This window comes from Urtica dioica, chromosome 12, assembly GCF_054948205.1.
Source record: "Urtica dioica subsp. dioica isolate 48M chromosome 12, U.dioica_male_clone48M_v1_H2, whole genome shotgun sequence".
NCBI classification, from domain to species: Eukaryota; Viridiplantae; Streptophyta; class Magnoliopsida; order Rosales; family Urticaceae; genus Urtica; species Urtica dioica.
In genome coordinates this window covers 18,709,853-18,732,885 of record NC_142767.1, presented here as the reverse complement: position 1 = coordinate 18,732,885, position 23,033 = coordinate 18,709,853, and the positions used below count along the sequence as shown (strand labels likewise).

The following is a 23,033-nucleotide window of genomic DNA, read 5'->3' as shown; positions in this document are numbered from 1 at the left end:
GACGGGTGTCGTTATAATTTTCATTCTGCTTCAGTGAGATAAATTTTTGGTGGCATCACCTATTTATCTAAACAATCATTTTAAAAGTGCACATAAAGAATTGAACTTGGCTTTTTAAGGTATTTTAACTTGGTGGCATCACCTATTCATCTAAATAACCGATAAATAAATAGAGGATTTTGACACGGTTCTTAACATTTATGATATATTATAAATTTGTTTCTAAATCCGCCCATATTAGTGTAAATTTATATATAAGTGTAGAAAATTGTTAACAAATAATATAAAAGAGCATAAAACTAATTATTATAAAAATATAGATAATTAATGTCATTATTATATTAAAAAAAATAGGTGATACCACTTTTTATGGAGGATTTGTGTTTGATATGTTGTGTACGAAAAAAGTTTTACAAAACATGTTTCAAGTTCAACAATGTATTTTGTCCATAAATATTTATCTCGAAGCAACATATCTTTAACATAGATAATAAAGAGCACATCCTCTCCCAGTTTCATCCTACGTGGCGGCCTTAAATTTATTTATTTTTTTTTATATTTTTCGGCCTTTTTCTTCTCTCTCATCAATATATTTTGTATAATTTTTTTTAATGTATATTATAATTATAATTACTGATACTATATTATACTATATCAATAACATACATTATTTTGAGTATATGCTATTATATATATATTCTTGAAAAAACTATGTGATATTAATATTACACGTAGATTTTATATATTATTGTTTGATATATAATACACTTTTGCAATTTAATATAAATATAAGAAACTTTTCTTACTTTCTATTTCTCTATATATTTTTAAAATTTTTTTTTATCAAAATTTAACTTCAACTTTTATTTACCTAATTTTTTTTGTCTATAATACTTCTAAGAAATCTGACAGATAAGAAACACATGCAATATTTTGAAAAACTTAGAATCATAAAAGAGATTTTATTTTTTATTTTTTTTACCTTTTGTTACTTTTTAAAAATCATTGACAACGATTTTGCTAAATTTAATTTAATATAATTAAAAGTCTTCAACTTACTATGTTTTCCTTATTTTTATTTTTCACTTTTTAAAACAATAATAATTTTGTTGACTCGTGCGCTGAGCGTTGTTGAAACTAGTTGTTAAATGGATTCAAACACACTTGCCTACATTTTTTGAGCGGTATATATCTATGTATTATTTTAAGTTTGTTTTCAAATTAGTGTATATTTTTATTATATAAATTTACAAAATTAGGAGAAAATACATGAAAAGGACATACAAATATATTATTCTACAATAGGGATAATTAATACCATTTTTTTTTTCTTTCAAAACTTCGAAAACGACGTCCTGTCATGTGGAACGACTATCAAAAGGCAAAACACAATGTCGTCGAATACGGATAAGCATTTCCCGCCTTGGGAGTCCTCAAAAATGATTGAAACGCGCTTCTATTTCAATTTTCAATTCTCAGAGAGAGAGAGAGAGAGAGAAAGAGAAAGGCAAAGAACCAGAAACAGCTCATTTGATGATTTAGGGTTCCGATCGTTCTTGGCCAACTCGAATTTCTGGGTCCCTCTTCCAACTGTTCTTCTGAATTTCTTCAATTTACAGGTACCGAGAGAGAAATGCACTTAAAAGAAATATGCTTGGAAGGTTTCAAGTCTTACGCGACGAGGACCGTTGTTCCTGGGTTCGACCCATTCTTCAACGCCATAACCGGGCTTAACGGCTCTGGAAAGTCGAACATCCTTGACTCGATCTGCTTCGTCCTCGGAATCACCAATCTTCAGCAAGTTAGGGCATCCAATCTCCAGGAACTCGTCTACAAGCAAGGCCAGGCCGGGATTACCAAGGCCACAGTCTCTATCGTCTTCGACAATGGAAACCGCTCTCGCAGCCCGCTCGGCTACGAGGACCATTCCGAGATAACTGTCACTCGCCAGGTTCGACTACTGTGAATTTTTTGGGAGTAGAGTTCTAGGTTATGCGATGTTGGAATTAGGTTAGGGATTTTGCTCTAATTTTGAACTGGAAATTTAGTAAGAAAATTTGAGGAAACAAAAAAGGAGCGAGCTTGCTGCTTTTGATTTTGGGTTTATGTTTTCTAGAATATGTATGGAATTTATTTTTGATACATTTATGGATTGCAGATTGTAGTTGGTGGAAGGAACAAGTACCTGATAAACGGGAAACTTGCTCAGCCCAGTCAGGTCCAGAATCTATTTCATTCGGTACAGCTCAATGTGAACAACCCACATTTTCTTATCATGCAAGGTCGTATCACCAAGGTTCTGAACATGAAACCGCCGGAGATTTTGTCGATGCTCGAAGAGGCCGCGGGGACGAGGATGTACGAGACGAAGAAAGACGCGGCTTTGAAGACCCTCGAGAAGAAGCAGAGTAAGGTTGACGAGATCAATACGCTCCTCGACCAGGAGATACTGCCTGCTCTGGAGAAGCTGAGGAGAGAGAGGACTCAATACATGCAGTGGGCTAATGGAAATGCTGACTTGGACCGGCTCAAGAGGTTTTGCATCGCTTATGAGTACGTTGAGGCGGAGAAGATCAGGGACAACGCAGTGCTTGAGGTGGACCAGGTTAAGGCGGAGATTGCTCAGACCCACGAGATTACAGCCAAGACTCAGGCAGAGATTCAAGATATGGAAACGAAAGTGAAAGAGTTAACTGCTGAAAAGGAAGCCAGTATGGGCGGGGAGGTAAAAAAATTGTCGGACAAAGTAGATGCGCTTTCTCAAGATCTGGTGAGGGAAGTTTCTGCATTGAACAATAAAGAAGATAATCTCAAGACTGAAAAGAAAGATGCCGATAAGGTAAATAAATCGCCATGGTCGATAACTTCAGGCAGGGAATTGGAGCTATCCTTGATGTTTTTTTTTTTCCTGCTTAGTATTATTACATTGTTTATATTTACTCCTTTGTCAGATTACGAAGAATATTGAAGACCTGAAGAAATCTGTAGAAGAGAGGACTGCTGCGGTGAAGAAGGCTGACGATGGAGCAGCTGATTTGAAGAAGAGGCATGCAGAGCTTTCTCAGGCTTTGGAAGAATATGAAAAAGAACATCAGGTAGTTTATGTCTAATGTTGTGTTGGTAGCGCCGAAGGCATCGTCCTTCAGTTTCATTCGCTTGCTAAATATTCTTCAATGATGTTAATTGGAAGGGTGTTCTGGCGGGAAAGAGTGGTGGTAATGAGGAGAAAAGCCTTGAAGATCAACTAGCTGATGCAAAGGTTGCTGTTGGTAGTTCTGAAACAGAGCTGAAGCAGCTTAAAACGACAATAAGCCACTGTGAAAAAGAGTTGAAAGAGAAGACACGTCAGCTAAAGTCGAAGCGTGAAGAAGCTATCTCCGTGGAGAAGGAGCTTAGTGCAAGAAAAAAAGACGTGGAGGGTGTTAGAACGGTGCTAGAATCTCTTCCGTACGAAGAGGGCCAAATGGAAGCCTTACAGAAGGTACGCAATGTGTCAAACAATGTTATTTGACCCATAAGTGAAAAAATTAACCAGTTTGATTAGTCGCTTTAAATGAAAATATTTATGGTTTAGGATCGAGCATCTGAGTTGGAGTTGGTGCAAAAGTTAAGGGATGAAATACGAAAACTTTCAGCTCAGTTAGCAAACGTTGAGTTCAGATATTGTGATCCTGTGAAGAATTTTGATAGGTCAAAGGTAAAAGGTGTAGTTGCGAAGCTGATTAAGGTTAAAGATAGCTCCACAATGACAGCCTTAGAGGTAAGATGAATGGATTTGCTAGATATGACATGTTTCGTTAAAAAATCTTGATTTTTGGTTCTGTCCTTGACTATGTCAATAAAAAATGTATAGGTAACGGCAGGTGGAAAACTATTTAATGTTGTTGTGGACACAGAGAGTACTGGGAAAGAACTTCTTCAGAAAGGCGAGCTCCGAAGAAGAGTGACAATCATACCGTTAAACAAAATTCAACCACACACTGTACCAGAAAGGGTTCGACAGTCTGCAGCTAGATTGGTCCGTTTCTTGTTAAGATCTGTTCCCTTTCTCCATCTTTCTTTCTGTTTCCCGCTGATCAAGTCATAACTTATTGTGCTTAATTTTTTTTTGCCTTTTCAGGTTGGAAAAGAAAATGCAGAGCTGGCACTTTCTTTGATCGGTTATGACAAGGAATTGAAGGTAAATTTCACTACATAGCTTCTTTCTTTAGATTACTTCAGTTGATTGAAGGTAAACAAATCATTTTCTCATTTATATATCTGCAAACAAATGATTAAATCTGGAACTTGAATTTTAATACAGACTGCAATGGAATTTGTATTCGGCTCAACTTTTGTTTGCAAAACTGTTGATGCTGCCAAGGAGGTATATTCAACTATGGAACATTCACTTGGAAGTATATGAACTCTTTGATTGAAATTGTAGTTGCTTGGCCTGACATGGTTGATGTTTTAGGTTGCTTTTAGCAGGGAAATCCGAACACCAAGTGTCACTCTTGAAGGTGACATTTTCCAGCCTAGTGGACTTTTGACCGGAGGAAGCCGCAAGTGAGTTAGGGTCAATGTTTTGCTTTCATTTTGCATACATATGCACGCCTCTCATGTCCTGCTTCTGTTTCCCAGCCATAAAGCTGAAATTTCTGACATCTGAAGCTTGCTTTTGTCATGTCGCCGTATTGATGTTGCTTTACGTGATATTTTTTTTTTGGTCTCAGAGGTGGCGGTGACCTGTTAAGACAACTCCATGATCTAGTTGTTGCCGAGGAGAAACTCTCCGTACATCAGAAGAGGTTGAATGACATTGAATCGAAGGTTGCTCTTTTGGACTCTTTTTTTGTTGTTTGATCCAAGGGTGTGTTAGGATAATGTTTCATTTGTAAGTCCTTGCTTTAATGTTTTCTGAAATAATTGTTGGCAAGATATTTGCGGATGGCTATATAGATGAACCTTTGGAACTCTTTGTTATCTTTAGCGTATGCTTCATTTGTAATTTGTTTTTGCGGTTATAAAATTTGCAGATTGCTGAACTTCAACCACTTCAGAAAAAGTTCATGGAACTAAAGTCGCAATTAGAACTTAAATCGTACGACCTTTCATTATTCCAAGGGCGGGCAGAGCAAAATGAGCACCACAAGGTATTTGCTTCTCCATATTTTATGCTATCTGGACATCACCTCCGTTCAAGTTCTGACACGTTTCTTTTCTTATCGGGGCATGTTACCTAGCTCGGTGAGGTAGTTAAGATGCTGGAGAAGGAGCTTGAAGAAGCGAAATCTTCTGTAAAAGAAAAAGATCGATTATATAAAGATTGCGTGAAAAAAGTTTCAGCACTTGAGAAGTCAATTAAAGAACATGATAACAACCGTGAAGGAAGGCTTAAGGAGTTGGAGAAGAAGATAAAGACGACTAAAACTCAAATGCAGTCCTCCATGAAAGAACTTAAGGTAGATTTTAATTTCCTTGAGATATGTTACATAGGTAGCGTAAGATTTCTCTGTCGGGGCCCGATGGTTCACTAAAAGTTATGCAGTGATATTTGAACTTGCAGGTCAGTCATATGATATAACAATATATAATTAAAATATTAGAAGTAATAATGATGTGAAGAAATACTAAAAGATTAAACTCTTGAGTAGTTAATGTGTCCTCTTTTCAAAAGTAGTCAACACAAAGTACTTGCAGCTAAGTATGGGATAACAAATTATTTTGTGGTCACATCAGTTACAATTATTGCTTTTAATTATAATATAACCCATTGGTGAATGTTGATACATAACGTTAATATCCTTATTTAGGGACACGAAAATGAAAAGGAACGGCTTGTTATGGAAATGGAAGCTGTAGTTGAGGAGTGCACAAGTTTGGAGGCTCAATTATCTTTGACGAGAGGGCAAATTAGCAATCTCGCTTCAGAAGTAGAAGAACAGAGAGCTAAGGTAACAACTAAATATTTAGTTGCTTTCATGTTCTTTTGTGTGGTTCCATACCATTCATCTTATCAACATTTTTGTTTTACAGGTTGCTTCCACAAAAAATATTCACGACGATGCACAATCAGAACTCGATTCAATTCGTATGAAGATAAAGGAATGTGATTCTCAAATTAATGGCATTCTTAAGGAGCAGCAGAAACTTCAGACCAAGATAACTGAGATGAGCCTGGAAAGGAAGAGAATGGAAAATGAGGTCAGTTTTCCTTGTTGCTTTCTCCAAGAACATTCTCTAAGCATATTAATAAACCTGTTTTCAAAATATCTATTTAGGTAAAGCGAATGGAGATGGAACAAAAAGATTGCTCCACAAAGGTGGAAAAATTGATCGAGAAGCATGCTTGGATTGCTTCAGAGAAACAGTTGTTTGGAAGAAGCGGGACTGATTATGATTTTGCATCTCGTAACCCTAAAAAGGCGAGGGAAGAACTTGATAAGTTGCAGGCTGAACAATCAGGGTTCGAAACTGGAAACTTTCTTCTGTTTACTCATCTTTCCTCACTTTGATATGCTTCTTATATTTCACGTTCCGGTTCATATGCAGCCTCGAGAAAAGAATCAACAAAAAAGTGATGGCAATGTTTGAAAAGGCAGAAGATGAATACAATGACTTGATGTCTAAGAAAAGTATAATCGAGGTTAGTGGTACGTTTGTCCGAAAGTATAATTCCCCATTAATTTTTCTCATCTAATCTATTCCGTTCTTATCTTTCTTTCTTACATAGAATGACAAATCTAAAATAAAGAAGGTGATTGAAGAGCTAGATGAGAAAAAGAAGGAAACATTGAAAGTCACGTGGGTCAAAGTCAACGTGTAAGTCTTGTTTCCGAGTTTTTTTTTTTTTTTTTTTACCTCTCTATCTTCTTTCACTCCTGAAACCGTTGAAAAAATTTCAGTGACTTTGGATCAATCTTTTCAACCCTTTTACCCGGTACCACGGCAAAGTTGGAACCTCCCGAAGGAGGTACCTTTCTAGACGGGCTCGAGGTCCGCGTGGCGTTCGGTGGCGTGTGGAAACAGTCATTGTCTGAGCTGAGTGGTGGGCAAAGGTCTCTGCTTGCGCTTTCCCTGATCTTGGCTTTGCTTCTCTTTAAACCAGCTCCACTTTATATCCTCGATGAGGTATGCTTTAGCTTCATCATTACTATTACGCTTGTACCTTGGATTTTTTGTTTGTATGGAAACAAGTTAATCGGAAGTTTAATTGCTGTTGTTACAATGCATTTGGGGTTAAGAGGAAAATGCTATTCTTTTTTTGTGGTCAGGTTGATGCAGCTCTTGATCTAAGTCACACGCAGAACATTGGAAGAATGATTAAAACCCATTTCCCACACTCGCAGGTTTGATATTTATCTCGTTAAATTACGGCATGGGATATATTCATTTGACTCTGCTATTCTCACCAACGTCCAAATATAAAGCCTTAATATAAAGCTTTTGGTGAAATGCATTGGTTAAATAACAATGCAGACACCTTGTACTATTACATGTGGGATTGTAAGTTTTGCCTTGACAATCTTATTTTTTTCGTCTTCAACAAACAAATTGCAGTTCATCGTTGTTTCACTGAAAGAAGGAATGTTCAACAACGCGAATGTTTTGTTCCGGACAAAATTTGTGGACGGTGTCTCGACTGTTCAAAGGACCGTCACATCGAAGCAGAGCAAGTGATTGTTGCTCTTTTAACGGTGGGGCAATACATATATTAGTCTGTATGATTAGTGGGGTTTTTTTATTTTTACTTTTTATTTTTTATGTTTGTAAGAAATTTATGATGCAACGTTTCAATGATTCATTGAAAGCCCGTAAACAAAATGTTGACGACAACTTTTGATATTTATGTACAATGTTGTTGGAATTGGATGACTTGCCTGTAATTATATATGTATGATTCTCCAGTTCCCTGGCATTTTGACTCTTAATACAATTCTCATTTTAATTATAGTTCTCAATCTATAATACATAGAAGTAATATGCACGTATCGGTTGGCTGTCTTTGCACCCATTTGTTTGGTTAGAGGATTTGTAGTTCATAAGAATTAGATCAACGTCCACAACATAAATATATACAAAGATTTGAAATGTCGCTTGCTGATAATCTTGGAAAATAAAAAATTGCGACGGCCAATGAAATTTATGATGGAAACATTGTGGACAAAAAAAAAAAAAACGATGAAACTTGAGTTTTTCCGTGGAAATTGTGGCTACGGATGTAAATTACGATGCAGCATATAATAAAAAAAATATGTTCCATACCAAAATTCAAACTTTAAAGTTTAAAGATGCAAATATGACGTTTAAAGTTTAAACCAAGGTTTTTTAAGCACGCAAATAAATGGAAATTTATTAGCGAAAATGTCGACGAGAGAGATTTTGAAATTGAATATATTTCTATCAAACTTTCGACAGAGTTTCGTATATATTATTATTATTGACTACCAAACTTGCAAAATTGATGTACATCTCAATTTCAATCAATCATTCTTAAAATAGAAATTACAGTTTGATAAGTTCTTCATAAATCAAAATACATCAAATTCTTACCTTTGAAGATCCGGGAGCAATGGTATGGTACCGTAATAACAATGCAATTTCCACGCAGTTTCCTAAAATTTAAAACCTTAATATATGAACACACACTAGTGGTTGATATTGTGACTTTAGCTAGTCAAAGTATACAAGCGGTTGTAAATTGTCTACGGGTTGTGTTGGAAGTTATTGGAAAATTCATAAGCTTATGGAGTACGTTAAGAAAAAAAAAAAAAAAAGGAACTGGAATTCTTGGGGACATTTATTGCGGCGTCTAAAATCTAAAAGCAAAATTAAAGAAAAAATTAAGTTCTTATTTTTCCTAGGCAAAAGACTTTTCAAGCAAACGCGCAAAATGATTTTGAGTCTTTGTAAAAGATGAGGCGAAAATGGAAGGTGCTATAAATACTTGCAGTGTATCATGTACCAAATAATTCATAATTTCATATTAAAATAAAAAATGAAATTGGCTTCTAAGAGTAAGCTCTCATTTGCTTGGCAGATTTTCTTGATCATTATGCTTCTCTTAGCCACACCAATGGCTTCACAGAAACCAGGTTGGCTAAGCTATTATTGTAAATTATATGTAATGAGTAATGACACCCACAAATATATTCTCCAGAATCTTGCCAAAATTTATTTAATTTAACACGAGTTCTGTATGCTAATTTTTTTTAACTTTAAATTTGTATATTAATTGCGTTGCAGGTAGGCCTGAGCCTTCGCCTACTCCAACAGATAATCCATGGTGCTGTAATCGCAGAAATTTATGATCCTTGATTTGCTCATAATAAATACAATCATCACAGTTCATCGTTGTTTCGCTGTAAGGTGGCACAATACACATGTTAATCTGTATGATTATTGAATTTTTGTGTGTCACTAAGAAATTTAATTTATGCTGCAACGTTTCAATGATTCATTGAAAGCCCAAAAACAAAATGTTTAAGACGACTTTTGACACTTATTTAAGATGTGGTTGGAAGAAAGAATTGCTTGCAGTTGTATATATATCATTCTTAAGTTCCATGACATTTTGATTCTTGGTACAGTGCTCATGTTATTTGTATGGGTACTATAGATATCTAGCTAAATAAAAAAACTTGATTTTTGCATGTCAATGTTTAACTGTCTGGTTGACTTTCCAAATTTGAAAATCCTGCGCAAAAGAAAAAAAAAACTTACTGAAGAATTAGGATTGTGTTTGAGAGAATACTCGATACTTTATTCAGATACTCGAATGAGACTTTATACAAGAAGATAATCAACAAATAAAGAAAACTAAACACCATAACAGAAGCCTATTATTCCGATAGCTTGACAGCTAAGCTATCGGAGCTAAACACGCCTAGAGACTAGGTAACGTAACTACCAAGCTAGCTAATAGCTAAATACTAAACCCGGATAATTCTATACTCCCCCTCAAGCTCGGTGATAGATGTCAATTAAGGCGAGCTTGGAACAATTATCATGGAAGGGTTGTCGAGACAATGACTTGGTGAGAATATCAGCAGCTTGATTCTGAGAGTTAACGTATTGCATGGAGATGACATTTTCATTTATCTTCTCGCTCAAGAAATGTCTATCTATCTCAACATGCTTTGTCCGTTCATGATGCACTGGATCTTTGGCCATACTGAGTGCTGACTTGTTGTCGCACCACATCTTCACCGGACCCTCAACTTGCACCTTCAGATCATCGAGTAGTTTCTTCAACCAAATTCCTTCACATACACCATGAGCTAGTGACCTCAACTCGGACTCAGCACTGCTCCTTGACACGACTGATTGCTTCTTGCTACGCCATGTGACTAAGTTCCCCCAGACAAAAGAACACATGCCAGAGGTTGATCTTGAATCTGTCTTGGATCCTGCCCAATCAGCATCATTGAAGACTTGTATATCACAGCAGCTCTGCTTCTTGAACATTAATCCTCTTCCTGGTGATGACTTGAGGTACCTGAGGATCCTCGTTACAGCTTCTAGGTGACTTTCAGATGGATCATTCATAAATCAACTTGTCATGCTCACTGAGAAACTAATGTCTGGTCTGGTGTGAGATAGGTAGATCAATTTCCCAACTAGTCTATGATATTGACCTTTATCCATTCCCTTATATCAGTGCCCCTCTTCGTTAGCTTCACGTTAGGATCCATTGGTGTATCTGCTGGTTTGCACCCCAACATGCCAGTTTCCTTGAGCAAGTCAAGTGTGTATTTCCTTTGTGAGACAGAGATACCTAGCTTTGACCTTGCAATCTCCATTCCCAGAAAATACCTTAGCTCTCCGAGATCTTTAATTTCAAATTCTGATGCCAAAACATTCTCGAGCTTCTTGATTTCCTCTTGATCATCACCAGTGAGAATGATGTCATCCACATATACACTTAGGATTGTGCATTTCCCTTGACCTGAGTGCTTTGTGAATAGTGTGTGATCTGAATGGCCTTGAGTATAGTTGCATTCTTTGAGCACCTTTGTAAAGCGACCAAACCAGGCTCTTGGGCTTTGTTTGAGGCCGTATATGGACTTGTGGAGATGGCATACTTGATCCTTGCCATTTGCATCTTCAAATCCCGGGGCCAAGTCCATATACACTTCTTCTTCAAGATTGCCATTGAGAAAAGCATTCTTTACATCTAGTTAGAATAGTGGCCAATCCAAGTTTGAGGCAATTGACATCAAAACTCGAATTGTGTTGAGCTTAGCAACCGGTGCAAAAGTCTCCTGATAATCAATTCCATAAGACTGAGTATATCCTTTGGCGACTAGTCTAGCTTTGTATCTCTCAATTGAACCATCTGACTTGTGTTTCAATGTAAAGAGCCATCTACACCCCACTGTCTTCTTCCCATGTGGTAGCTTCATAATGCTCCATGTCTTGTTCTTTTCGAGTGCTGCTATCTCATCTTTTGCTGCTTGACTCCACTCAGGACTTTTCATTGCAGCTTGAATTGAGTCAGGTATAGTGACCTGGTCCATCTGAGTTACAAAGGCCTGGTACTTGGTTGACAGATTTCCATAATAGACAAAGTCTTGGATTTGATAGGGACCACATGCATGAGCTGGCTTCCTCAACGCAATAGGCAGGTCCAGATCTGTCACACTTTCGCTTATATTCAATATAGATGAGTTAGTACTATTGTTACCTTGTTCTGATTCCACTGCTCTATTTTGGAGTTGAGATGGAGATGCTTCATGGAGATGCTGATCTGTGTGGGTTTCTGATGGCATGGTGTCTTGATTAGGGTCATGTGAGAGGTTGATGATGTCTATGTGGCTGGGAGGGTCATTTTGTGATGTGATATGTGATTCTTCATCAGGTGAGGTGATAACATGGTTTCTGATTCCCTCTGAATTGGCAAAGAAAGGTGTTGTCTCATGAAAAGTGACATAAGATGATATGTATGTTTTTCGGTTTTGGGGTGAGTAGCACCTGTATCCCTTTTGTGTGGAAGAATAGCCAATAAAGATGCATTTTATAGATCTAGGATCCAGTTTACTCTGATCATATGTGTGTACAAAAACTGAGCAACCAAATACTTTAGGTGAGATAGTGGATATAAGCCTAGTAGTAGGAAAGGATTCCCTAAGAACTTCACAAGGGGTTTTGAATTTCAGGACACGTGAGGGCATCTTATTGATGAGGTATGTTGCTGTTAAGATGGCTTCTCCCCAGAGGTATTTAGGTACATGTGAGGTAAACATGAGAGACCTAGTAACTTCTAATAGGTGCCTATTTTTCCTTTCAGCTATACCATTCTGTTGTGGGGTTTGGACACATGAACTGAGTTAGACAATACCCTGAGATTGAAAATACTGGTTTAACTGAGAGTTGAAATAATCCTTGGCATTATCTGAGTGTATTATTTGGATGTATGATGCAAATTGGTTTTTTTTTTTTTTATATTTTTTTTTATCATTTTGTGGAATTGAATGGGAATAGAACAAGCCTCTGATTTTTCTTTCATTAGGTAAACCCAGCTGATTCTAGTATGATCATCAATAATAGATAAAAACCATCTTGCACCATTTATGTTTTTTTTACCCTGGAGGGACCCCAAATATCACTATGTATGATTGATAAATGCTTTGATGGTATGTATGTCTTAGGGCTGTAAGTACTACGAGTATGCTTTGCTAATTGGCACACATCACATTGAAATAACCTTGCATCTTTATTGCTGAATAAATCATGGAGCATTTTCTTGAGATAAATAAAGTTTGGATGGCCTAATCTATAGTGATGTAACATATTATCACTATCATGTTTAGAGGAGGCTAACTTATTTTGCAGAATTGAGGCTGTAGCTACTTTGTGAGAGTCATTTCTGGCTTTGAGAAGGTAGAGTCCCCCACATATTTCAGCACTGTCAATTGTCATCCCTGATCTCTTTTCCTGAATAGAGCAAGTCAAATCATCAAATATAGTTAGGCAACAAGAGTCTTTATTCACCTTATGAACTGATAATAAGTTGCAGTGTAATTTAGGTACATGAAGTACAGATATTAGAGTAAGTTGCTGAGAGATTTTGACAGATCCAATCCCAGCAACTAATGCCTTAGAGCCATCAGCAATTGTGACATATAGATTCTCATCATTTGGTCTGTACTTAGCGAAGAGTTTTGGATTGCTGGACATGTGATCTGATGCCCCAGAGTCCATGATCCATACCATAGAGAGGTTTGTAGTCACGTGATATGCTGTTAGGGTTTGTAGAGCTTGACTTATGGTACCTCTTTGTGCTATAAGTCCAGACGAGTTTGCTGCAGCTGAGTTACCAGGTTGGTAGGCTTTTCTGATGAGGCAGGTGAGCATTTCCAGTTGTTTAGGACTGAAAGGACTGGTTGATGCTGCATTGGCTTGAACATCATTGTCTCGTGAGTGTCTGGATGGCTTCCAGTTTGCTGGCTTCCCATGAATCTCCCAGCAGGTCTCACGTGTGTGTCCTGACTTCTTGCAGTGATCACAGTAGGGTCTCCCCTTTCTAGTCTTGTTGTAGGGAGCCTTGGCAGCAAGGGCTTGTGATTCTTCATGAGCTATCAAGGCCGAGGCATCATGTGAACTTGGTGAGGCTGAGGTGATTTGTGTCGTCATCATGAGTTTTCTCCGGCTTTCTTCATGTCTGACCATTGAGAACGCCTCGCGGAGTGCTGGAAGTGGCTTGATGCTCAAGATTCTTCCCCTGACCTTGTCTAGTTCTTTGTTGAGACCTGATAAGAGCTTGAACACACGTATGGTTTCCAAGATTTTAGCATAAAAAATAGAGTCTTTAGGGCATTTCCACCTATGTTGGTCATAGACATCAATTCTTTGCCACAATCTTGTTAGTGTGCTGTAGTATTGAGTGACAGAGGCATCTCCTTGCTTCAAGTCATGAAGGAGGTTTTATGTCTCAAACAGCTCTGACGTGTTCTCTGAATCTGAGAAGGTGACACGAGCTGCTTCCCAGATTTCTGATGCAGTGGAATAGAGCAGGAAATTCTCACCTATTTCAAGCATCATGGAGTTAACTAGCCATGACATGACCATGTTATTCTCAGCCTTCCAAACCCTGAATTTTGGATCATCTGTCTTCGGAGCTTTGGCTTCTCCGGTGAGGAGGTCGTCTTTGCCGCGACCACAGATGAACATTTGGATTGATTGAGACCACTGAAGATAGTTTTGGCCATTGAGCTAATGGCCGGTGATAGTGTGAGGGTTTTGATCAACTATGGGAGTGTTTAGGGATGAGGTTACAGATGAGGTTTCGGATGCTAGGGTGTGTGAGTGGCCGTATTTGGTCATTTTTTTTTATCGAGATTAACACCGCTCTGATACCATGAAGAATTAGGGTTGTGTTTGAGAGAATACTCGATACTTTATTCAGATACTCGAATGAGACTTTATACAAAAAGATAATCAACAAATAAAGAAAACTAAACACCATAACAGAAGCCTATTATTCCAATAGCTTGATAGCTAAGCTATCGGAGCTAAACACGCCTAGAGACTAGGTAACGTAACTACCAAGCTAGCTAATAGCTAAATACTAAACCCGGATAATTCTATACTTACTCATACACTACTGCAACAAATAAAAACAAATAATTAAAAAAAAATCATAATCTCGTTTCTTTCTCTCTCGACCCCAAAACCGGAAAAGAAAAAAAAAATTCTAAACAAAATCTTACGAAGAACATCAACAATCTGAATTCTGAAGAATGGTTAAGTGCCAGGTTCAATCGTGTTCAAGGATTTTGGATTTGAGAAAATTAATTTATTAAGGTTTATATGTGTTTATGACCTTTATATTTTGATTCCACTAAGCTTTGTTTAAATTGCCTGTATGCTCTCACTTTATAACCAGGCGATTCCTCCAAATTGTTTGAATTTTTTTTATTATTTTATTTTATTATTTCTGTATGTATATACTTCTATGAATGTTCTTCCAATAGTTGATTTCGAAAGTGTTTATTCAAATTTCGATTTATAGCTAAAACGAAAGATATATGATGTTTAAACCAAACAAACCTGATTAATATATACTATTAACATATAAAAGTTCCTAAATATTGAAATAAACTTAAATAAACGAGGTTTGAAAAGTTTAAAATCAAACAAACCTAATTTAACCGGACTGACGATTCCTTTGACATCTCAAAAACTGGAAATTCAAAATTTGCTCAAGGAGGAACGTGTAAAGAATAAGAGAGGGTAATTTTTTTAAGATTTTGAAAAAAACTAAACCGTTGTTGTAATAGTATTCAAATAAGGAAGTAAAGAAATTAAATTTTTATTGTAATAATATTCAAATAAGGAAGTAAAGAAATTAAATATTTATTGTAAAAATAAGAAAGGATCCCAAAGTATATCCATGATTTTAGTTTATTGTAAAAAAACTTAATTTAGATTTAGTTTAAATTTTGAATAGTTTTAATAAATTTGTTTGAATTGATATGATTAAATAGATTATAAACTAATATATTTTAAGGGTCCATTAGAAAAATAACCAACTTAAACGTTTGACATTGCAAAATAACCAACGCTTGGTAAATCTTAGGTGAATAGCCACTTTCATATATTTACAGACGTAAATCTTACATAAATAGCCACTTCCATATATTAGGCCACATCATCATTTACGGTTATTTATCAAAGATTTACCAAACGTTGGCTATTGAGCAATGTTAAACGTTTAAGTTGACTATTTTCCTAATTTTCTGTATTTTAAATGGTTGGACATTCTTAATGAGTTTAATTTTGATTCTTAAAATAATGGCCTATTATGTCGTAGAAAAATGACACCCTAGTAAAAAAACGACGCGAGCTCAAGAAAAATCTCAAGAAACGACGAGGTAATCCTGAAGCCGACTCCAAGAACTTTGAGTGAAGTCCTCTAGTCGACTCACAAGTCAAGTCCTTGAATTAATCCGAAGTCCTCAAGTCAAATCCAAAGTCCTCAAGTCAACTCCAAATCCTTGAGTCCATCGAGTTGAATCCGAACAAAGTCCTCTAAACTAGTTCTCAAACAAAGTCCTTGAATCACAGTTCATCGTTGTTTCGCTAAAAGAATGCAAAGGTTCTGTTTCGGAAAAAATTTGTGGACGATGTCTCCATTGTTTAAAGGACCGTAACATCGAAGCAGAGCAAGGAATTGTTGTTCTTTTAACGATGGCGCAATACATATGTTAATCTGCATGATTAGTTGATTTCTTTTGTATGTTTGTAAGAAATTTATGCTGTAATGGTTCGATGATTCATTGAAAGCCAAAAAAAAAAAATTTGATGACAACTTTTAATATTTATGTACGATGTGATTGGATGACTTATAATTATTAATGTATAATTATCCATTGCCTAGCATTTTGACTCTTAAATCTTGACACAATTCTCATTTAAGTTGTAGTTCTCAACCTATCGCACAAATCCGAAAGTTAATTCCCAAAACAGTAAAGAAATAGTCCATTTTTACCTTCAATATGCTTGTTTATAACAGTTTCTTTTCTTGATGATCCAATGGTTTTGACGGTCTTTACACCCATTTGCTCGGTTAGAGGATTTGTAATCGTTCATACAAGAATTAGATCATTAGTTATATATATAAATATGTACACTTTTTTTTTTTTTTTTCGTTTGCGGTGCTTTGGTAATGAATGAAAGTGCTTACCAACTAAACTAATCCTTGTGTTATATAGATAAAGATTTGAAATGTCTCGTGCTAATATTAGTATCAGAAAACAAAAAATTACGATGGCCGATAAAATTTACGATTGAAACATTATCAAAAAAAATATATCTGTTGGAACTTCTGTGGCATGATTTAATTTGGTAAAATAAAAAATTATATTTATAGAGTTTTGGGTTAAAAATCTCTAATGTCCAAGTTTATAGTTTATATGCACCATAAAAAGTTTAAAATTATTTTATATTTTTATCATATACATATTTATACCCCACCCTGTGCGAGTTCAAATTTTAGCTAGGCCACTGAATTCCACCATCCATTGATCCTGTGCAGTTTTAGTTTGACTTTTGGATCCATGGTATGACTTGGCCACCACTTTGAACTTGAAGGACAGTTTTAGTTTTAGTTTTAGATAGGAAAAATAACATATTTATACTATGTGTTTTAGTGAAATATCGAGTTTAATCATCGGTTTTTAAAAATGTCGAGTTCATACCCTCTGTTTAACTAAAATGACGAAATTATACCATCTGTTTAACTAAAATGACGAAATTATACCCTGAAATGAATAACAACGTCACAAATCTCCCTTTCATTGATATTAACTCTTATATAAGAAAAACCGAATCAAATCTAAATCAGTACCCTAACTTCCAACTTCTCAATTTTGAAATAAAAATAGCCTTAAATTGAAATTAAATAATAAAACTCATACCTCCTAAGAAATGACTTCATTCCGTGTTCGAATTATAACTCTAAATCTTGGATTCTCTGTTCGAATATGCGATTTTGATGACTATCAATTATCGATGTTTACCCATTTGCCTCTTTCTGTGTTCTTCACGATTAAGAGACTGTTGTTTATTTTTTAGTTTTTGAATAAATTACATATATGACGCGAATGAATAAAGATAATTGGTGTTTATATATAAATATTATAGTCAACGTCAATGAAAAGTCAATAAAAAGAATATTCGTGACACTCTTGTTTATTTCAGGGTATAATTTCGTCATTAGTTAAACAGAGTGTATAATTTCGTCATTTTAGTTAAACAGATGGTATGAACTCGACATTTTTGAAAACCGAGGGTTAAACTCGACATTTCACTAAAACACATGGTATAAATGTGTTATTTCCCTTTTATATAAGCAAAAACGAAGTGAATACAAAGTGCCAAGTGGACACTTTGGCTTCTAGTTCTGGTGTGGGCATTGGGGAATCAGATCTAGTTTCCGGTCCATTGAAAGCCTCAAATTTGGACTTTCAAACCACCAAAATCCAAGAAATATGTACTTTAATATACATATTTATTTATGGATATTAATTGTTTCATACGCGTACGAAAATAAACAGTAAACGCTCTCGTGCCTACACTGCGCTACAGACACTTTCTCCCACTTGTTTTAGCTCAACATTTAGTCGCTTCCTTCTTTTTTGGAAATAATATTATATATAGCGGACGAATTGATTCATGATACTCATAAAACGATGAAAAGAGTTGACTTCTCAAAGTAAAACCAATCTAGACAAAATGGTTGAATATGAGGCATATACAGATTTAACATTACACATCCCCTATCCACTAGTTTTCCATGCATATACAAAAAAGAAAGAAAGAAATAAATAAGAACGAAAAGGGCATATATATAGATATCAGTTATAAAGCACACTAACCAAATCACTAGAGATTCCATCAAATACTTCTTTTTTCAGAATGTCAATGACAACCAAAGCCACTCTCAGATTAGCAATAATAATCTTTATCTCTCTGGCTTGGACAGTAATTGCAAGCAGAGAAGAAACGGAGGCTCTTCTGAAATGGAAAGCCAGTCTCCCAAAACAGCCACTCCTCAATTCCTGGGCTCTCCCAACACCAAATTCCAATTCTACCCTCGCAGTAAGCCCATGCAAATGGTTTGGAATCACTTGTGACGTCAATGGAAGTGTGACAATCATAAACTTGGCATACACAGGCCTCAACGGAACGCTCCAAGCCTTGGACCTCTCTTCCTTCCCCAAACTCCTTCGTCTCGATCTCAAAGTCAACAACCTCGCCGGAACTATACCCGAGAACATCGGAGCCGCTTCGACACTCGAGTTTCTCGACCTCTCGACGAACTCTCTAGAAGGTTCTCTCCCTCTCTCCCTCGCCAACCTCACCAGAGTCTACGAGCTCGACGTCTCGCGGAACAACATCACCGGGACGTTGGACCCTCGTTTATTCCCGGCCTCGTCTTTGGATAAATCCGGTCTTTTGGGCCTCAAACATCTTTTGGCCCAAAACACTCTGCTCGGAGGGAAGATTCCGGACGAGATAGGAAACTTGAAGTTCCTATCGCTCTTGGCTCTCGACAACTGTTTCTTCACCGGTCCGATCCCACAATCTTTCGGAAACCTCACCGAGATGGCGATCCTCAGGCTTTCAAACAACCAACTCTCCGGTCCGTTTCCAGAGAAGATCGCCGAGATGACGAAATTGACGGACTTGCGCTTGTTCACCAACCGACTGACTGGCTTGGTTCCGGCGACGCTCGGGAATGCCTCGGCTTTGGTGGTGCTTCACTTGGCGGAGAACAACTTCACCGGAAATTTGCCGCCGGAAGTGTGTAAATTCGGAACGTTGGTCAACTTCACCGCCGACTCCAACGACTTCTCAGGGCCGGTCCCGGCGAGCCTCAGAAACTGTTCTTCCCTGTACAGGCTGAGGCTAGAACACAACCGGCTATCGAGCCGTCTCGACCGGGAATTCGGAGTTTATCCGAACCTCACATTCATCAACCTCAGCTTCAATAGGTTTCACGGCGAGTTCTCGCCGGATTGGGGACAGTGCCGGAACTTAATGTTTATCGGAATGTCCGGGAACATGATCAGCGGCGAAATCCCCGGCGAGATGGCAGGGTTGAGGCAATTAGTCGTGCTCGATCTCTCTTCCAATAACTTCTCCGGCAAGATACCGGAGAGTATCGGAAAGTGGTCGCCGAGCTTGTCCTACATACTTCTGAGTGATAACAAATTTCTCGGCGAAATACCAGCGGCGATCGGAGGGTTTCCAAATCTGGCGTCCTTAGACCTATCGATGAACAATCTGAGCGGAGCGATTCCGCCGGAAATCGGTAGCTGCACGAAGCTTCAAGATCTGAGCCTCGCCGTGAACAATTTGATCGGCGAAATCCCGTCTCAGATCGGCAATCTCGCGGCATTGCAAGAACTGGATCTGAGTCACAACTCGCTGAGCGGTCACATAACTCCCGAGTTAGGGAAGCTCAGAATCTTAGAGAAACTCAACCTGTCGAACAACGATCTCTCCGGTGCGATCCCTCGGTCATTCTCCGGCATGTTGAGCTTGACCGATATCAATCTCTCAAACAACTCTCTGGAAGGTCTCGTTCCCGATCTCAAGATCTTCCGATCGGTAAATTCCGACTCTCTCGCCAACAACAAAGGCCTTTGCAGCCAAGGAGTTCTCATACAAGGCCTGCCATTGTGCGAAGCCAGAGGAGGGACTGAAAACGGCGGTCGGAGAAAGAAAAAGAATCTCCTGGTTCTTCTTCTTTCTCTCTTCATTCCTGTGATTGTTCTTCTATTGCTGGCCATCGCGTGTTTGGCGTTTTGTCAGAGAAGGAGATCAAGAAATTCGCCAGAAGACGAACGCTCGTTGACAGACGAAAAAGCAGCGTCGTTTTCTTACCCCGACGGAAGCAAGCTCAAGTACAGAGAGATACTCGATGCCACCGAAAACTTCGACGAGAAGCACTGCATCGGCGCCGGAGGATTCGGGAGAGTTTACAGAGCCGAGATCCCCGGTTCGAGCCAGGTCTTCGCGGTGAAGAAGATCATCTTCGGATCCACGAGCGAGGAGTATCGGAAAGAGAGCATAAAAAGCTTCGCGAACGAGGCGGAGAAGCTGACGGAGATCAAGCACCGCAACATCGTGAAGCTCTTTGGATTCTGTTCTCACGGAGCGGACACGTTTCTCGTCTACGAGTTCGTCGAGAATGGAAGTCTCAAAGACGTCCTGAGCGACGATCGGAGCTCCGGCGAGCTCGGCTGGGAGAGGCGGATCAGGATTCTAGAAGGTGTGGCTCACGCGCTGTCGTACTTGCACAACGACTGTGTTCCGTCCATAATCCACCGAGACATCTCGAGCAAGAACGTCTTGCTGGGCTCGGATCTCGAGGCTCGAGTCTCGGATTTTGGAACCGCGAGGTTTCTAGATCCGGATTCTTCTAATTGGACCGCGGTCGCCGGAACCTTTGGCTATCTAGCTCCGGGTAAGTAATATATTCAAGTTTCCGGTTAAGGATATAATTGTCAATTAGTTTTGAGACGCAGTGTTAACGTAATACTTAAGATATTACTATACTAAAATTTTAATTTTGACCATCCCTAATATTTTAAATAGCAGATGAAATCTTTGTGATTGTAATAATGGTTTTCTTAATTTTTGTTTGTTTGTTTTGTAATGTTGCAGAACTAGCTTATGACATGGTTGTGACGGAGAAATGCGATGTATATAGCTTCGGGGTATTGGCGCTTGAGGTTCTGATGGGAAAACACCCGGGAGAGCTTATTTCGGATTTGTACTCGGGCTCTGTTCAAAAAGTCGATTACGAGGACATTTTAGATCCTCGGCTCTCGCATCCTGCGAGTGGAGTGACCGCGGATAGATTGGAGAAAATTACGAAATTAGCCGTCTCGTGTTTGGTGGCAAAACCCGAGTATCGACCCACCATGAGAGTTGTTGCTAACTTGCTTCAAATTCAGGCTCAAGATGACAATGGCTTGAAAACTTTAGATGTTAATTATCTCAAGGAAGATCATATGTATGTCTAAATTTTGTAGTAATGAGTGATTGTAGAAAGAAAAAAAAAACTCTTTGATATGTGAAAAAAGAACTTTATTTTTTCTTTATAATTATTATTAAAAATTTCACTTTGGTATTAGAAAGAACTCTCTTTTCTTGGGCGTGGGTGCTATATTAAATATGACCATCAAGTGCTTATATTTTATGAATCAACTAGAAGTTATTATATATTTTTTTTCATCAGTACTAGAAATTATTATATACCAGAAGTACAACTTGTCTGAACAGCCAGAAAAGCTCATCAGGGGGCTAATTTGAAAAAAAAAATCAAGAGGGGCTTGATTGTAAAAAATTTATAAAAATTGGGCCAAAAGTATAAATTTTCAAGGGAAAAAAATGTAATTTTTTTTAAAATGGGCAAAAAGTGCAATTTTTTTTTTGAGGGGGGGCTTAAGCCCCTGCTGGGCCTATACTGGCTCCGTCACTATATATATATATATATATATATATATAGTTATTGGCGGAAAAAAATACTCAAAGTTTTCGATTTGATGCAGTGTAATCCTCAATCTTTAAATATTACGAAAAAAGTCACTGATGTTAATAATTTGTATCACCGTTACTACTTCGGTCATTAGACTGATATTGGACGGTCAGGCCAGATTGATTTGAGTTTCTAAATAATTTACAAAATCATTTAAAACAAATAATGAATGCATCAAAAGATCTAAACATGAGACAAACAAAAAAAAAGCCCTAGATGCCATGGTCTCTGACATCGAATCCTCGTGGCTAGTTCAGTCGAGGAAGAGAAGCTCGGCGGGGGTTCAAGGTGAGCAAAAGAGAGGCATGGTGGGGTTTCACGGTGAGCAAAAGAGGTGTGGGACGGCGGGGTTTTACGACGAGCTTTATCGCCATTGATTTCCTCATTCTTTGTAAACGCTTCGAGGTCTTTCTGTCAATCACAGACCAAGCGTGACCGTACAATATCCATTCGGATTCTTCGACATGTGCAAAATCCGTCTGTCCTGCAATGCAGCCGAGGGAAAGGCGAGTCTCAGGAGGTTCCCGGTCGAATCCGTGACCTCCGACGGAATCCAAATCTGCGACCGTCCGATGGGCAAAGCCGTGTATCGGTTGTTCGGCGAAAACTACGCTCCAATGTCGCGCTACGCCGTGCTGCTGGAGAGCTGCAGCGATTCCGGACCGCCATGCGAGATTCCATCGATCCGAGACGCGATTTCCGAGCCGATAAGCGAACACCTCTTTACTCCACTCACCGGCACTATTTTATTGATCCTCTAAAGACCCAAATGGCTATGAAATCAATCGTGTTCACTTTGTTCACTGTTGTTGGGAGCAAGATGAAGGGTCTGTAATTGAAGAAGAGAGACAGAGCGGAAAAAAATGATTTTTAATTGGTTTTTTTTTTTTATATATTTAAACGCAATAACTTTTTTTTTTTATTATTATTTGTATTTTTATCAAAATTACAAGATTCTTACGCGTGTCATTGCATTTAACTTTAACGGCTGAAGCAG

At 37.9% G+C, this 23,033-nt stretch overlaps 3 protein-coding genes across 3 annotated transcripts; 2 read left to right on the top strand and 1 right to left on the bottom strand.

Annotated features, from left to right (window-relative positions):
- Positions 1-1,446: 1,446 nt before the first annotated feature.
- Positions 1,447-7,889, top strand: ATSMC2 (Structural maintenance of chromosomes (SMC) family protein). Its single transcript, XM_089602701.1, has 20 exons — positions 1,447-1,951; positions 2,159-2,839; positions 2,952-3,095; positions 3,191-3,481; positions 3,575-3,760; positions 3,854-4,018; positions 4,121-4,180; positions 4,304-4,366; positions 4,457-4,548; positions 4,716-4,812; positions 5,019-5,135; positions 5,226-5,444; positions 5,796-5,936; positions 6,019-6,186; positions 6,264-6,448; positions 6,535-6,628; positions 6,716-6,804; positions 6,888-7,113; positions 7,257-7,331; positions 7,543-7,889. Exons 1-20 carry the CDS (start codon positions 1,634-1,636, stop codon positions 7,660-7,662), a joined length of 3,531 nt encoding a protein of 1,176 aa, XP_089458827.1. The 5' UTR covers positions 1,447-1,633; the 3' UTR covers positions 7,663-7,889.
- Positions 7,890-11,162: 3,273 nt separating this feature from the next.
- Positions 11,163-14,154, bottom strand: LOC149379901 (uncharacterized). The gene is made up of 4 exons (XM_089604075.1): positions 13,922-14,154; positions 13,024-13,807; positions 12,783-12,918; positions 11,163-11,872 (listed from the first exon to the last, which is right to left on the bottom strand). Exons 1-4 carry the CDS (start codon positions 14,152-14,154, stop codon positions 11,163-11,165), a joined length of 1,863 nt encoding a protein of 620 aa, XP_089460201.1.
- A 4,254-nt stretch (positions 14,155-18,408) lies between these two features.
- On the top strand, positions 18,409-22,797 carry LOC149379900 (uncharacterized). The gene is made up of 3 exons (XM_089604074.1): positions 18,409-20,959; positions 21,160-21,511; positions 22,461-22,797. The coding sequence occupies exons 1-3, from the start codon at positions 18,409-18,411 to the stop codon at positions 22,795-22,797; spliced, it is 3,240 nt and encodes a 1,079-aa protein (XP_089460200.1).
- Positions 22,798-23,033: the final 236 nt, after the last annotated feature.

Coding starts and splice junctions, on each gene's coding strand:
- ATSMC2 (XM_089602701.1), top strand. CDS start 1,634: ATGCACTTAAAAGAAATATGCTTGGAAGGTTTCAAGTCTTACGCGACG. Junction 2,840..2,951: donor AAAAGAAAGATGCCGATAAG/GTAAATAAATCG, acceptor CTCCTTTGTCAG/ATTACGAAGAATATTGAAGA. Junction 4,367..4,456: donor CTGTTGATGCTGCCAAGGAG/GTATATTCAACT, acceptor TTGATGTTTTAG/GTTGCTTTTAGCAGGGAAAT.
- LOC149379901 (XM_089604075.1), bottom strand. CDS start 14,154: ATGTTCATCTGTGGTCGCGGCAAAGACGACCTCCTCACCGGAGAAGCC. Junction 12,919..13,023: donor AGCAACTTACTCTAATATCT/GTACTTCATGTA, acceptor TGCTCTATTCAG/GAAAAGAGATCAGGGATGAC. Junction 11,873..12,782: donor AGCCTCCTCTAAACATGATA/GTGATAATATGT, acceptor TTGCCAATTCAG/AGGGAATCAGAAACCATGTT.
- LOC149379900 (XM_089604074.1), top strand. CDS start 18,409: ATGACAACCAAAGCCACTCTCAGATTAGCAATAATAATCTTTATCTCT. Junction 20,960..21,159: donor CTTTGGCTATCTAGCTCCGG/GTAAGTAATATA, acceptor GTAATGTTGCAG/AACTAGCTTATGACATGGTT. Junction 21,512..22,460: donor TATCTCAAGGAAGATCATAT/GTATGTCTAAAT, acceptor TGTCAATCACAG/ACCAAGCGTGACCGTACAAT.